At 35.5% G+C, this 17,557-nt stretch overlaps 1 protein-coding gene across 1 annotated transcript; it reads left to right on the top strand.

Moving 5' to 3' along the window:
- Positions 1-1,595: 1,595 nt before the first annotated feature.
- Positions 1,596-2,347, top strand: LOC102662260 (protein MAIN-LIKE 1-like). Its single transcript, XM_006590003.1, has 2 exons — positions 1,596-2,039; positions 2,144-2,347. The coding sequence occupies exons 1-2, from the start codon at positions 1,596-1,598 to the stop codon at positions 2,345-2,347; spliced, it is 648 nt and encodes a 215-aa protein (XP_006590066.1).
- The last annotated feature ends 15,210 nt before the right edge of the window (positions 2,348-17,557 follow it).

Raw genomic sequence — 17,557 nt, forward strand, 5'->3', positions numbered from 1 at the left:
TAACTTGGTCTATTTGGAAGCTTGGAAGCAGTGTAGTGTTCTGTAATGCTCAATGCTAATTCAGTGTTTGAAGATGCAACATTAGCCTTAACTTTGGTCTTGCCTTAGGAGTTTTGAGAAAGATGTCACAGTCCATTTTAATCAATGGGCAAGTAGCTTTATACAAAGTTTTATGTATCAGCAGAGGATTATATAGTTATGAGTCTAATTCATGTAAATTTCATATGAAATCTATATCCATAGATTGGTTCCCTTTGAGAATATGAATGTCCGATTGAGGAACCATTTGTATGGACATTTTCTACATTATCAGTACGTGTGGTACTCCATTTACTTTTTCTTTGACTTTGTAAATATAAGAGTATTCAAAACTGAAAATTTCTACTAAAAGGTACCATGATTGATAGCTAGTCTTATTCATTCTCAAACCTTATCAATTTTTTAAGGAACATGGAAACAAATAGTAAATAATTAAGTACATGTAGTTTGAGTTCCAAAAACATATATGGGTCATATTGATCTCCAAAATAAAAAGATATAGATGAAGATAATGTTGAAAGTTTTTCATGTGAATATTTTCTTATGTAGTCATCTTTACAAGTAAGTGCTTGATGGATGAGAATAGCTAGTCGTTGGATCATGGAGTAGAGTGGGTTGAAAATATTATGCGTATTGTTTTTTTGGTTAATATTAAGCACATTGAAACACACGCCTAATGTAAATGAAATACGGGAAGACAAATATAGAACAATGCTTTCATGCAAATAATCATTTATGTATATACCTTGAAAAGTTGGATAAATTCTCATAGACCAATGAAATTTGAGTTAGACCAATGAAATTTGACTGAATGAAATCAGTGATGGAATTTGCGGTACTAATTTGCAGATCATGGTTAGGACCAGAGGATTAGGTCACGTTACTGGCAGAGGTGTGGGCACAGGAGATCATGATGATTCCGATGATGCTCTGTAGCGTCGACGGTCTACCGCATCCGCACGCAGGCAGAGAGTAGCTGTCACCACTGAGCACGATGAGCCAGTGGTCCCTGCGACACAGGCTGAAGGAGTTGCTGTTCAGGATGACGTATATGTAGATAAGCCGATGGCAGAAGGTGATGTACAGGACACTCGGCCAGACATTATTGCAGACACAAGCGCACAGGCTACTGAGGATAAGCTTGAGGGATTTTCGAGTGATCCAAGCAACCCATCCATGCTGACCGAGTATGCGGATCACATTGCAGGCAGCGTATGGACAAGAGAGGTATTTATAATATTGAATTTGAGTTAGTTGTTAATTATACTTTATCATTGAAATTTGTTTTCCTTTAAATGATGATGTTAATGAATTGTGTGTTCCTTTATACTTCAATTCAGGAGCGTCCTGAGTTGAAGTTAACCTCTCATGGGAGGAAGGTCCATAGTTTAGGCAGGTCAGTCCCTGCCATTGAGGGCCTAGTTGTTGGGACATGACTAAGTCCCCTGATCGCGTGTTCGGTAGACACTGGCGATCGGGGACTTTTGTCATCGTTTGTCGAGCGGTGACACCGGGAGACATCTAGTTTCCATTTCCCTGTGGGAGAGGTGACGATCATGCTGGACGACATCTCGTCTCTTCTGCATCTGCCCGTGGTTGGCGACTTGCATGCCTTTCAGCCCTTGCACATGGATGATGCGATACAGATGCTGGTGGACTTATTGATGATCTCTACAGAGGCTGCCAGGGCTGAGACAGGGCAGTGTCGTGGATCGTACGTACGCCTGCAATGGGTACGTGATATCTATGAGCACCGATGCCAGGCAGGTCATTGGACAACTATGGCTCGCGCGTATCTTCTTCATCTTCTGGGTTGCACTTTTTTTGCTAACAAGAGTGCAACCAATGTTCATGTTGTGTTTTTGGAGGCCCTTCGTGATCTCAGTCAGATCGAGAGGTACACCTGGGGAGTAGCTGCGCTGGTCCATATGTACGACCACCTCAACGATGCTTCTATCAGCATCAGTCGACAACTTGACAGTTACATCACGCTGCTGCAGGTAACAAACATGCTTTTGATTCGTTGAGGTTTAACAATGTTTAACTTTAAATTTTTTTTATACCTTCATTATTAATGTTTATGATTTTCATGTTACCTCTATAGTGCTGGATATACGAGCACTTTCCCTCGATCGTGGAGTCCACTGCTAATCCGGACTACAACGAGGATTCACCGCGTGCCTGTAGGTGGATTGCTACAAAGAAGACCGTGAAGAGCATATGTACACTAGCATATAGGGAGCGCCTAGATCGACTATGGATTCCGGACATCTGTTGGATCCCATATGGGGAGCACCGACTGGTCTAGGACTTCCATATGATTTCATGCTATTCCGATCTCCTGCGCTGGGGGCCCATTGTTGTGTATTACCGACCAAAGAGGGTCATGCAGCAGTTTGGATACACCTAGACCATTCCTACTCCGCCTGTCGATTCATGGGTGTCGTATGATGATATACATGATAAGTGGATGCACTATTCGGATCATATGGCTACAGCAGGTGAGGTGTGCGCTATGCCAGGTCAGTGTGCCAGCGACTACATAGACTGGTTCTTCCGTATTTCACATCATTTCATGACACCAGGCCAAGCATCAGATCCTCTGCCAGATGGTCATGCTCCACAGCCCCGAGTCATCCCTCAGGTCCCAGAGTTAGATATCCCTCACGTGTCGAAGCCTGGATCACCATCGACATCTGCAAGGCCCGCTGCGGACGAGCCTAGACATGCAGTGGTAAGTAATACTAATAATTTACGTCATTTACGTCAATATTTTCATAATAATTTGTCTAATGTGTTTGTTTTGTATTTAACAGGAAGTTTGCTATGGGATTGCTGAGAGGTTGGAGTGCCATCTGAGCCTAGGGGTGGTCACGCCAGGCTCATCAACACATGAGGTGATCGAAGAATGCCTCAGGATGGCCAGGAGTGTCACACAGGACCAGCTAGTATATGTTAGGTCTCGGCGCGCAGATCAGGCGTAGTTTATTTACATATTTTATATTGAAATTCGATGTATATATAGTTATTGTACTTGAACCCATTTCATTAGTAATGTTGGTTTTATTTATTTCCATTAGTAATGTTAGTTTTATTTATTTCCATTGATTGTGTATTCTCTTTGCCTAATCTAGCTTAATGGATGATATTAGGATTGTGATCAACTCGCTGCCTATTAAATAATTTTTTGAAAAGTGTGTTTTTAAAAATGTTTTAAAATTTAATTATCGCTATACTAGGTATAATTATAGGATTGTGATCAACTTGCTGCCTATTAAATATGTTTTTTTAAATATGCAAGGGTTCCACAAAATAAATTAATAATAAATCAAACTAATGATAGGCTCATCAACTGAAACCGTCAAAATTAAGCTCAACTAGCTTATAATTAGTTTTTTTCATGTTAATTAAAAAACAAACACTTCTTTCCCAAAATATAGCCTCAACCAATTAGTTGGTTCTCATAAAAATTACCCCTAATTCTATTAAGGTTTAATTATATTTTTAGTCCCTGAAATAAAACAAAAATATTTATTTAGTCTGCAAATAAAATTTTATAATTTTATTCTGTCAAATTAAAAAAAATGTTTTTTTTTTAATTTCTCTCCTCAGATAAAAATCCGTATTTATATTTTATAATTTTATAATTAGGTGTAACATTTATATTTTATTTTAAGAGACTAAAAAATAAAACCTTCTCATTTGAAGCATTATACATCATATTAAATTAATAATTGACTCATATAATTTATTTATTTTCTCTATTTTCATATTTTGCATCAGAGTTAAATGTACTTTGTTAAATATTTTTAATTAGTTCAACATTAAATTATTTTTAATTGATGACAAAATATATTTTAATTAAATTTTAATTTTATAATAGTTTCTTTTAAAAAAAATGAACTACTCAAGTTTAAATAATTAATTGTTATTTTTTGTTTGTTGTAGTTATTTTTTTATATTTAAAATAAATTTGCAAGACCGACAAAAAAGTAAAAGTAGTAGAAATCAAATTTAACACAGAACGACAACTCATCTTCCATTTCTAGAAAAAAAAAAAGAACGATTATGCGATACACGAATTCAAGCAGTACATTAACTTCAACATAGTCGAACGAAATTAAATTTGCTTCAAATACTACAACTAACTCATGCTAATTTTGCAACAAGGACAACTCGTCTTCCATTTCCGGTACAGGTTTACTGAAAACATCTAAAATTTCTATTGGCCCAATCTTTTTCCAGTAGTTAGACTCAATCAACACCTTCATCACGTCATCATTGGTTTTGAGTTCAATTATTTCGAATTTTATAACTTTTTATGAATACTGATGGTGACTTGGTTTTCGAAAAAACAATCGTCTTACCATTTGTGTTTCATGAATACCATAAGGGGGAATCCCAGGAGGCGCAACTTGCTTGATCAAATCCTTCAGTTCATCCATGGTACATCCGGTGGGAATGTCAAACTTTTTGGGATTCTTTCCTGTGAACGAGTAACCAACAAACTCATTTTGGCGTGACATGTTCCATCTCCCATTGTAATATAGCAAGGTATCATGAGTAGGGGTCATAGTGGCTTGAAGTAAGTTTAAAATACCATCTGGTGTTCTAGCAATGCTACATAATAACTCAATCGGACCAACAAACAAAAATTCATGATTACACATTAACATTGTGTTAACATCAACATCATCTTTCAGTTGCATACATTGAAACCGAAATTGATTACCTGCATATGTGAAAGGCTGCCGGTAGTAAATTTCATCCAAAAATTGCTTGTCAGTTAGCTTAAAGGTATTGTGTATTCTGGTTTTTAACATTTGAAAATCACAACTGTTAGGTACTCGAATGGGAACTGGAGTGGAAGCTTGAAAGGAAACACCACTGTCATTGTGAACAATGGATCCATTTGGAAAAATAAAACCTAATGTGGAGTTCACAATTGTCGGACTGCTTGTCTCTCCCAAGAATGCCATAGTTTTTTGTAAGAGTTGGGTTACGACTGAAACTTGTGTTCTTTTACAGTGTTAGGTTGTGTCATATATATAGATGAGTTTTAATATCAGTGCTGCATTTTTTAAAGATTAAAAATACGCATGCACATGCTTTCTGTATGTGTCATCAACTACACCAATGATGTGACATGCTTTATCTTGCATCAGATCTGCATGTGTAGTCATGTTGTGCAAGGTCTTGTCACGCGCTTTATGTTAATGCAGACAACAATTTATTATACATGTTTTTTCACAATGTGTTTTCAACTCAGACAATGATATATCATACATGCCTTTTTAGAATTAAGTAATAATTTTGTTGTGGACGTAACAAATATACAAAAACACATAAATGTGAATATCCAATTCAAAATGACCAGTCATTATAAATTACATGTTCAATCATCATTTATGTCAACATAGTCTCTCTTGAACATCACGAAGCTCTTGTAATGCTGCATTCTGCTAATATATGAATTTGGCCACGGCTTTGCCTGAGGATGACAATTGTTAGACCATGACAATGCTACAGGCGATAAGGGACAACATTCTTTTAAATAAACCTGTTGTACATGCAAAAAAAGTGTTAACTCAATCCTACAAAACTCATTGCATAAATATAAAAAAAAACACTTCATATGTACAATGTACCTCAACAAAATGATTGTCATACACATGACCGATACAAATTATACGATGCAATGAAGAATTTGCCAGAGGTTGACTTCTAAGAGGAAAGAATGCCGTGCTTTGTTGTTTAGACAAGTATACAACGATTACGTTATATCTTGATGCAATGACATCTCCCATGTCCGTTATATCCATCCATTTATCCGTAGTCACCTAAATGAAACAAATATACACATCAAACTTAATTGTAAAGTTAAGTCTTAAAAATCAAATACATAAATTGCATACCTTGGTTAACCCATCAACAAGTAGTGACATCCTTAATTCCTCAAATCTCTCTGTGCCACCAAAGAGCTTGATATAGTCTTTTGAGATTTTGCTAAATTCTTTAAGTAGATGGTTGCGGACCACCAACCAAGAGTCTTCACCCATACCTAATAAACTGGCAACCGACCGATATCCACAGTTACCATCAATTTTGACATCAACAATCTTATCAATGAAGTCGTGCATAAATGGATGAAACTGGTCCAACATGGGCATCATCATTCTTTGATTCGGTTGCTCAAAGGATGATGCAGTACGCCTCACTGACGAATTGATATTTTGCATTGATTCAAAGGCATCTACATACTCCCAGTAAGATGGATTGTGCTTTGTTGACCTTGGGTTCCTGCTCATAGCTTTCTTCGGTGCCCCCTTTGTGTTAACCTTTGCTGGAGGAGGACACATCGAATTCTGATCAGGGTATGCAATTTCCTGAAGTTTAGTCTTCAGAGTAAACTTGCCACAAACATCAAGTTCTTCGAATCTTTTGGATATTGTTTCTATTTCTGCCTTGATGCTCACTTCGGGCTCAGATAACCCTTGGTCTGAAAAACTTAGTCTCCTCCAAAACATATGGATTGAATCTAGTGGGATGCAACCACCAACATATTTGGATAGCTCACAAGCACAAGGAAGACCAAGCGTGGTTCTCACCACGCAACCACAACTTGAGGGATTCTTGCCAGCATAGTCAACACGCTCTAATTCAGCAACAATCTGATTTAAAGAATACCTTGAAACCATTCCAAGAAGCCTCTTGTATAAGATTTTTTTGAACACATGTCCAACGACATGTGTACTTGTTTCAAATGATGCTTTAATCTCTGCATGCTGCAACGTAATCATGTTGTTCATGGCATCCCACACACTGCATAAGTCTCCAAGGCTATTTTGTAACAATCTTTTTAAAGACGAGTGAGCAGATTCAACCCTACATTTCAAATACACAAATAAAAATAAACATATACAATAATACAATTCCATCAATTCATCAATGTTATTAGAAATAGTTGAACAATTTCATACCTGTTTGTTGTTGTGTTTCCTAAGTGCATCACCTTATTAGTCCAGGCGGAAACAAATTTTTCCTTGTGTGGTATTATCCATGTTTCCTTGACATAGTCAACAAACATTGGCCAAGGTGCGCAAGCCATTTCGAACTTCTTCAGGCATTCATCAAACTGTTGTTCTAAAGGACAATCAGTCAGACATCCCCAACAATCCATGACATAATCCCAAGCATTTTTTTGCCCAATTAGTGATTTACATTTGACCTTCACATTCTTGTTTATGTGAAAGTTGCACAACAAATTTGTACAATCAGGGAATACAGCCTTCATTGCATTCATCAACGCTTGGTCTCTGTCAGTGATAATAACTCCAGGAAGGACATCACGCTTTAAAAAAGGCATCGAAAGTGTTGTAAAGCCCATACCAAATTATTAACGCGTTCACACTCCACATATGCAAAATCGGCACAGAATGTCATCCCAGTCGGTGTCATCCCAACAAAATCGAGCAGTGGAAGTGTGTACCGGTTTGTTTTGTAGGTGTTGTCTATCAAAAACACCAAATTACATGCGTTGACTAACTTCACTGCATCAAGGTGACACCAAAAGATATCACAAACTACGTCTTCATCCTTTATTCTGTGCCAATGAATATACTGATCACGTTCAAGAAGCTTCATCAGATGTTGCATTTCAAGATCGCTTCCTCTTATGGAAGAACGAAATGCACTTCTTGCATTGTATATCTGTTTAATGGTCGTACAACTATTGGCATTGTGTTCCTTCAGAGTTAGCAAAATGTTTCTTGGCTTCACCATGGACTTCGTCATATCAGCAATAAGTGTTTTTTCAGCTTTAGTCAATCGCCCCGCATATGGATGTCCAACTAATGACTTGGCCAATTCATGATTATGCACTCCACAAATGAACTTCACCATCCAGCCTTCTCCTCCAACGACTAGCTTGCAACGAAGCTTGAAGGGACACCCACATTTCCTAGTCCCAGTGTCTCTTCTGATAAATTATTTTTTCCTACACCTATACTCGCCACTCCTTTCACAGCCAATTAACACAAACGTAGTCCTTCCTCTACTACATGTGTTTATGTCCAACCTTAAAATCACCCCCACAAATCCATTTTCATGAGCAACGGATCGAGCCCACCGCAAAACATCCTCTCGGCACTCAAACACCTACAAAGCAATCCACATAATTTAAGTTTTCTACCAGTATTCATTTTATTAAATCTGTGACAAACATTAATATTATAACCTGAGAAGTATTAAACGCATCGGAACAATCAACATGTGGTTCATTCGCACCACATGCTTCTTCATTTTCATAATCCATATCCGCTTGTTCAGACATTATTTCATACATCCACTCATCTTCGTCCATCTAACCAACTCAAACAAAAAATGACCATACAAACAAATTAATAATTTAAAAAAGGGAAACTAAATTCAAAAAACATCAAATATTAAAAATAATTACTCTTACGGATCAAGTTGATCCGTAAGTCACTTACGGATCAACTTGATCCGTAAGTTGGTGTGTTACAGTTCCGGATCAAGTTGATCCGTAAGTGATTCGTACGTTCCCGACAGAGTCACCACCTTCTGCGTACCTTGTTTGCCGCCGCTGATCACCGCAACGCTCAACACCGGTACCTTCACCTTCACCGCACTTAACCGTTCACAACGAACCCACGAACTGGAGACAATGCCGCACGAAAACCCCAAAAACAGCGAACAAAAATGGAGCTGTGTGCATTTCCAAGAAAAAAATAAGTTTTTATAATGAAAAAAGAAGTCAGGGGCATTTTTGCCATTTATAAATTTTACTGAGTGTACCTAGCAACACTCTTCGAGAGGGTGTGGAGCGACTTGGATTACCATAATGATTGGTGATTTTATGTTTTTTTATTTTTGTGTATCAAATATGATCAGTGTGACGATAATAATTTGACTAAATGACCCTTAAGTAAAAAAAATAAAAAATAAAATGAACGGGTAATAAAGGACTAAAGGTTACCGTATTAATGGGTGAGTGGGATAAGGTTGTCATACATGGTTATGTTAACTTTGACATTTTAGAGTAATTAGGTAATGAGTTTCTCAAAATTAATTAATTAATTAAATCATTCAAGTTATTTATTTATTTAAATAATTAAAAACTATTGCAGAAATAATTACATTTATTCTATATGAAATGTTAACCGGTGTCCTTAAAAATTAGTTAAGAAGGTAATAGGAATAAATAATTTGTTAAAATGTATAAAATTATATTGTTTATAATTTTTTAATTTTTTTATGATCTTTACATAAATATTTTTTCTTTTTAGTTCATTAATCAATTTTCTAAGACCATTGATTAACAAGACTCTTTTATATATTTTTTTATGAAACTTTATTCTATATCTATTAATTTTTTACTACATTAATGTTTAATAATATTATTAAATAGGAATATAAGTGAATACAAAATTAATAACGTCAATAGTTTTCAAATTAAAAAAAATAATATGGAACGAAATAATATTTATATAAATGATTAATTTTTATGTTATAGAAGCTATTATATTGTAATTATAATTATGACTGCATCAATAATATTTATTCATAATTTTTCCACAATAGCATCCACAACCGTACTTGCAATTTAAAATCTTTTTTATAACAAACAGAAATTCCCTGGCAGCAATGAAAATTTTGATGAAAGGACTCGCATTTAATGTCAAACAGAATTTAATCAAATACTATTATTTTTCTTGGACAAATATATGCATATTTTTGTGTCGAACTCAGTAGTTTACACTTCCTTCTCTTTCTTTTTGCGAGGTAAACCTTTTTCTGTATATATCAAGTATCTCATGTAAGTATTCAAGTGTTAACCAGTTGAACCAAATTAGAAGTACGGTTTATAGGCTGATGCCATTCTCTATAAATACCCCAAAATCCGCTAATGAAAAACATATTAAATTTATTTTCTTTCCCCAAAAGGGCTCTTCGTGTTTACGTTAAATTTTGGAGCCCAAAAAAAAATTCCCACAGAAGATCTTTCTCTTACATGAAATGAACAAAACTTCTAATGTACTTTTCAAAAGCAAAAGAAGGTCAGAGGGAGAAAAATGTTGAAAAGGAGTAAGGGGTAGAGAACGAGCTAATTAAGAAAAGCCCACGAGATACCTTACCCACTCATTGGATGTACTTCACAGTGTTCCACAGATTTTGCCTTCCAAGTGAAGTAACCACTAATGGATAAAAGATCTTCTACGACGATTGTAACATACATTTAAAGATGATTTTGAATCGTATTTGAAGTCAACCTCATTGAAAATCTTGATTTTTGATGACGGTTTCATAAAAAATCGTTTTAGAAAAAAATATCATTCTAAGATAATTCTTAGTTAGAAACCGTCTTAAAAATATACTTTTTAAGTATCGTATCCTTCTAAGACGAATTTTAGCTCAAAACCGTCTTGGAAAGATACCATTCTAAGACGGCTTTTAGTTAACAAATGTCTTAGAATAATATCCTTCTAAGACGATTTTTCTAAGAATCGTCTTGGAAGGATATTTTTTTAAAAAAATAAAAAATTTACAATAATAAAAATATTATCATGAAAAATTTGTATAGATAAGACCCTGAATTTTGTATTCTCATACCTCTGAAGGGCTAATATCATTAAAGTACGGAGGAAAATTATCTTCACTCCAAAAAGATGGAAAAAAGAAAGAAAGAAGCCAATGTAATGGTAGAAGTTAAATATAACACATGGAACACTAACTCCAACATGCAACACAAATATATAAAGACATGAAACGTTTTAAGTAAAGAGATCAATATAAAATAGGATGTTGGAAAAAAACATACATCATGAGATTGAAATAGAGCTACTTTTCATGCAATACAATTAAATAGAAAAATGTAATTTAAACATCCCGACTTAACCATTTTTCAAGAATAATATTTGATAAGTTCATATTTTCAAAATATATGGATAACATTATTATAATTTGAAGAATTGCAAAAAACAATAAATTATTTAACAATAATAATGTAATAGCATGTTAGCACATGCTAGAATATTCTCTCATACACTAGTATTTTATAGATATTCTAACACTAGAACTGAATGAGTTGGCAATAACACATGCTTAAATCATTACCAAAAGCATATGGATGCATTTCGTTCTATGGGTCTCAACACCTTAAAAATTCACACTTTTGGGTTTGAATCAACAAATTTCTAGAACTATATTCAGTTTCTGCTAAGCATTCATTCACCAAAGATTATACAATTCATACTATTGAAGAAATACTATCACTACTAGAAAATGCATTTTCTACATCAGTCGAAATGGGTATTCTACATCGGTGCTTAACCATTTTTGATACTAACGTAGTTGAAAGTAAAAACTTTCAACAATGGTCAACAATCGTCCATTGTAGAATTACACTAATTTCTACATCGGTGTCAACCAAACCACCGATGTAGAAGGGTGGCTTTCAAATACGGGGATGACATCAGCAACGACTTCGAAAACGTATTTTCTACATCGGTGGTGACGTTAGGCCTGACGTAGTAACCTACGCTTTTTAAATCGGTGTTACCTTCATGAACGATGTAACAAATACGTGTTTCCAAATCAGTGCTAACGTAAGCACCGATGTAGAAATAACATATTTCTACATCGATGCTTACGTCAGCACCAATGTTAAATGTTGAATATTTCTACATCAGTGCTTACGTTAGCACTGATGTTAAATGTTGAATAACCTGCAATTAAATTTTAGGTTAATTAATAATCAATATTTATATTTACAATATTATCAATATTGCTAATAATCAATAAATATTATTATATAATATGGAAATCAATATTTATAATTACAATATTATCTATATTACTAATAATCAATAAATATAATTATATAATATGAAAAGCTGTATTTATAATTGCAATATTATCTATATTAGTAATAATCAACAAATATAATTATATAATATGCAATAATATTATCTATATTATCTATGTATGTAAATGTTTCACAGAAAGCCAAAATAATTAAGCATTCATCAACCTAAAATGACCTTATATGTGCAGGTGCTAATGAAATGGATGCCAATATGATTTCATAGTTATTCTCAATAATTTTCTCCTTCTCTTTTACCAGTTGAAGTTGCATATTAGGATAGCATGGTATCTCTACCTTTTATATATAAGCTATTGTGTATGCTTATTTCCATTTTTCACAAGACACAACTTATATGCATGCAAATTCACAAGTCTTTCTGCTTATCCATTGCCATTGACATAGAATTGGTTGGTATAGAACTAATATGCCCTTATGTAAAAGATGGACATAGATGTGCCTTTTGATCCTTTTAGCTATGTATGCATCAATATGTGCCAACTATAGTTCTCTTTATAACTTGGAGTTGGTTGTGTTGTTCTATGATCTCACTCCATATCAGGAAACATAAGTAATGTAGAAAAAAGAGAACTTATCAAGCCTTGTTCAAAGATTAAGATGGAGCTACTATGAAAATGAAACCAATAAAATACTTTTTTTTTTCAACACATTGAACAGGTAACAATTAATATGTTACATCTTTGGTTCTTTTGTCAATTTTTTTATTTCTGTGAATCATAAATTTATTTAGAAGCAAAAAAATTTACTTTTAGCTAGGAAATCCAATACAGCAAGAACTTAAACGAAATTCCTTATCATCAAACTCTTTGGTTCTTTTGTCAAATTTTTTTTTATTTCTGTGAATGATAAATTATTTGATACCGCATTAGCATGAATAAAAAATAATGTAACATTTACTTTCAAATTTTTTTAATTAAGAACTGTACAATTACATTCTTATTGTTGCTTAATTTTGAAAAGATTGGCACAAACAACTAAGGTGATTAAATACAATTATGATTTATCAGTTGGATTGGTAAAATTAATATTCTACATATGTTAACAAGTTATTGAAGGATGATGTAAGTGTGTTAAGTCTTACATCATTGTAAAGTGTAAACTGATCTCTCCTCAGCTAAAATTAATTGCAATAGTTTTCATGTTCCTTCCTTATTGTCTCTAAAGTTATAATAGAATCTTCCATTCTCATTGATTAACATAAGCAGTTATAATTTAGCAAATGACTTATTCCTGTAGCAAAAGAGAGATGCATCATGATAAGAACCTTAGAGAGCCACACCAAAAAAGCTATTTGTTGTAGTTGGAGAGCCTAAAGCCTTACAAACTCCACACCACCCATACTTCCAATGTGGGATTCAAGTCCTACATCCCACCATGCTCTACAGCCTTTTACTAGGTACCAGAAGAACACTATCATGCCAGGGCAAAAGGCTCTAATTCCAATTGATAAGAATCTTGGAGAGCCACACCACAAAAATTAGTTGTTGTAGTTGGAGAGCCCAAAACCTTATATACCCCACACTAAAATCTCATACTTCCAGGGTGGGACTCAAGCATCATACCTTACAATTGGATATTGACACATGATATGGACCGATCTAGATTAATGAGAAAATATAAAGAACTTAAACAAAATTCCTTATCATCAAACTCAATCAGGAATAAAATCTTAGACACAACTATAAAACCAGTAGGAGGTGCAGTTTGTGATAGTAATGAGATGAGCACCTGAAGGCTGACACTTGCAGTTGGTTGCAAAGCTAAAAATTATGGTAAGGTGGTGGAAAATGCATTTTTATTACTGAAAAACCAAATGCCAGTGTAACAATACAAATCATATCTTATCCTATGTCAGCTTAGTTTGAATGTAAACACAATATTTAATAAATAGTGTTATCAATACACAAGATGCTTAACAATGTTCACAGAGATTCTTATCAGCAAAATTGACAAACATGCATTCACATTTACCTCGTTCCTTAGAAATATCTATTCTACTGGAATTCAAGCTCCTTAGTTGATGTGAACCTGAGTAGGAGCGGATCGTTTGATACAGACTACGGAGATTTGGATGACACCACTTCCAGTGAAGGAAGATAAGTCAGGGTAGACGCCACAAGGATTACCTTGATAAGTCTGAGATTGGTTAAACAAGGAACTCTGAGAGAAACTCTCACCAAATTTTATCAAATGCCAAAAGTTCATTTATTGAAAACAAAAACAAATACTTATAGTGTATCTAAACAAAAAGATAAAATAGACATGGGCCTTCTAAACAGTTTGGGCCAAAATTACAATAAAAATAAATTATAACTAAAAACTTATTTAACTTGGGCCTTCAAGTTAGTTTGGGCCTTCAACAACAATTAGTAGTCTTGGTAGTGCCTCTGCCTCTAGGCCTTCATCTTTCTCCACTTGGGCCTTCAATCATCATCAATGGCAGCTATACAAATGACCAGCCTTGTCTCTATGACGTGTTGGGCTTGTTTAAGTCTGCCTCTGGTCATGGGCCCTTCAAGTGCTTCATGGTCCTTGCCCTTGGTTATGTCGTCATCACTCCCTCCTTCTTGAAAAGGATTTGTCCTCAAATCCAAGGCCCCTCCATCTGCATCAAAAAGAGATAGATCAGACACATTGAAAGTGGCACTTACATTATACTCACTAGGCAAGTCAATCTTGTAGGAATTGTCGTTGATCTTCTCCAACACTTGGAATGGTCTGTCTCCTCTAGGTTGAAGCTTGAACTTCCTGTGTTCTGGGAACCTCTCCTTCCTCAGGTGTACCCAAACCCAATCACCTGGTTCAAGCACGACTTTCTTTCTGCTTTTGTTGGCTTGCCTTGCATAGCTCGCATTTTTCTTTTCAAGTTGAGCCTTCACTTGCTCATGCAACTTCTTCACATACTCAGCTTTAGCCTGTGCATCCTTATGCTTAAACATAGCAATGTTAGGCATAGCCAACAAATCAAGAGGAGTCAAAGGATTAAATCCATACACTATCTCAAATGGTGAACAATTAGTTGTGCTATGGACAACCCGATTATAAGCAAACTCAACATGAGGCAAACAGGCTTCCCAAGATTTAAGATTTTTCTTTAAAACAGTCCTAAGCAGTGTGCTTAAGGTCCTATTGACTACATCAGTTTGACCATCAGTTTGTGGGTGACAAGTAGTAGAAAACAACAATTTAGTACCAATCTTACCCCACAAGGTCCTCCAAAAGTGACTAAGGAAATTTGCATCCCTATCACTGACAATGCTCCTCGGTAATCCATGAAGCCGCACTATTTCTTTGAAAAACAAATCAGCCACATGACAAGCGTCATCCACTTTCTTGCAAGGGATGAAGTGTGCCATCTTAGAAAACCTGTCAACAACAACAAACACAGAATCCTTTCCATTCTTGGTTTTGGGAAGCCCCAAAACAAAGTCCATAGATATGTCAGTCCAAGGATATTTAGGAACAGGCAAATGAGTATACAATCCATGAGGTTTAACCTTAGATTTAGCTTGTTTACACACAATGCAATGACCACAAAACTTATGCACATCACGCCTCATATGAGGCCAAAAGAAATGCTCTTGCAGAATTTCCAGGGTCTTTTGAACCCCAAAGTGTCCCATCAACCCCTCCTCATGTGATTCACTCACAAGCAACTCTCTAATGGAACACTTAGGCACACACAATTTATTTGCTTTAAACAAGAATCCATTATGCCTATAGTAACCATTTTCAGAAAACTTTTCACTTGCAGTAAAAATTTCGGCAAAGTCCACATCATGCACATACATGTCTTTCAAAGACTCGAGACCAAACAATTTAGTTTCAAGCATAGCAAGTAAAGCATGTCTCCTAGACAGTGCATCAGCCACTACATTCCCTTTCCCCTTTTTATGTTTGATGACATATGGAAATTGCTCTAAAAACTCTACCCACTTAGCATGCCTCTTATTAATCTTTCCTTGGCCTTTTAAGTATTTTAAGGACTTGTGATCACTATGGATGACAAACTCTTTTGGTAATAGGTAATGCTGCCAAGTTTGTAAAGCCCTAACCAAAGCATACAATTCCTTATCATAAGTTGAATAGTTAAGGGCAGCGGCTCCTAACTTTTCACTAAAATAAGCTATCGGATGTCCCTTTTGCAACAAAACAGCCCCAATACCCACATTTGACGCATCACACTCAATTTCAAATGATTTTGCAAAATTAGGCATAGCAAGAATGGGTGCATTAGTTAACCTATGTTTGAGGGCAGCAAAGGCCTCTTCTTGTTTCTTACCCCATTTGAAACCCACATTCTTCTTAACAACTTCAGTTAGAGGTGCAGCCAATGTACTAAAATCCTTAACAAATCTCCTATAGAAACTTGCTAAACCATGAAATCCCCTCACCTCACTCAGGGTCTTAGGTTTTGGCCATTCTTAGATGGCCTTAACCTTTTCCACATCCATCCGTACTCCCTCAGCACTAACAACAAAATCCAGAAACACCACATGATCAGTACAAAAGGAGCACTTTTCTAGGTTGGCATACAATTTTTCTTTCCTAAGCACACTTAAAACAGATTGCAAATGTTGAACATGCAAATCAAGACTAGTGTTATAGATAAGAATATCATCAAAGTACACCACCACAAATTTCCCAATAAATTCCCTTAAAACATGGTTCATCAATCTCATGAAAGTACTAGGTGCATTAGTCAAACCAAATGGCATAACCATCCACTCATACAAACCATATTTTGTTTTAAAGGCAGTTTTCCATTCATCTCCCTCTCTGATTCTAATCTGATTATAGCCACTTTTCAAATCAATTTTAGAAAACACACATGCACCATACAGTTCATCAAGAAGATCATCTAACCTGTGGATTGGGTGCCTATACTTGATGGTGATGTTGTTTATGGCTCTACAATCAGAACACATCCTCCATGAGCCGTCCTTCTTGGGTACTAGAATGACAGGTACAGCGCACGGACTCATACTATCTCTCACCCAACCTTTGCTCAGGAGTTCAGACACTTGCCTTTCGATCTCCTTAGTTTCTTGTGGGTTGCTCCTATAAGCTGGCCGATTGGGCAAGGACGCTCCTGGAATGAGATCAATGTGATGCTCAATTCCCCTCAATGGTGGCAAACCATCCGGTACACTTGCTGGAAACACATCATCAAAATCCTACAGAAGAGACTGAATACTAGAAGGCAATTTAAATTCATCAATTGGGTTAGCATGCAACATCTGACGTTGAGAAAACAATAAACAGAAGGGTTGTCTCGCACAAAGCACCCTCCTTACCTCCCTTTTTGTTGCTAAATAAAGCTGTTTGCCCTCAAGTGTTTCACTCTTTTTGTTTTCTCTCTTTTCCCTCTCAAGTGTTTCATTCTTTTTCTTTCCTCTATTTTCCTTCTCAAGTGTCTCACTCTTTTTCCTCTCAAGTGTCTCACTCTTTTTCTTTTCTCTCATTTTTATCTGATCCTCACAAACCTCTTGAGGAGATAACGGTTTGAGAACAATCTTCTTGTCAACTTGCTTGAAAGAGATTTTGTTGGTGAAGCCATCATGCACTGCCTTGGTATCATACTGCCATGGTCATCCTAATAGCACATGGGTA

The sequence above is a fragment of the Glycine max genome, chromosome 10 (genome assembly GCF_000004515.6).
Source record: "Glycine max cultivar Williams 82 chromosome 10, Glycine_max_v4.0, whole genome shotgun sequence".
NCBI classification, from domain to species: Eukaryota; Viridiplantae; Streptophyta; class Magnoliopsida; order Fabales; family Fabaceae; genus Glycine; species Glycine max.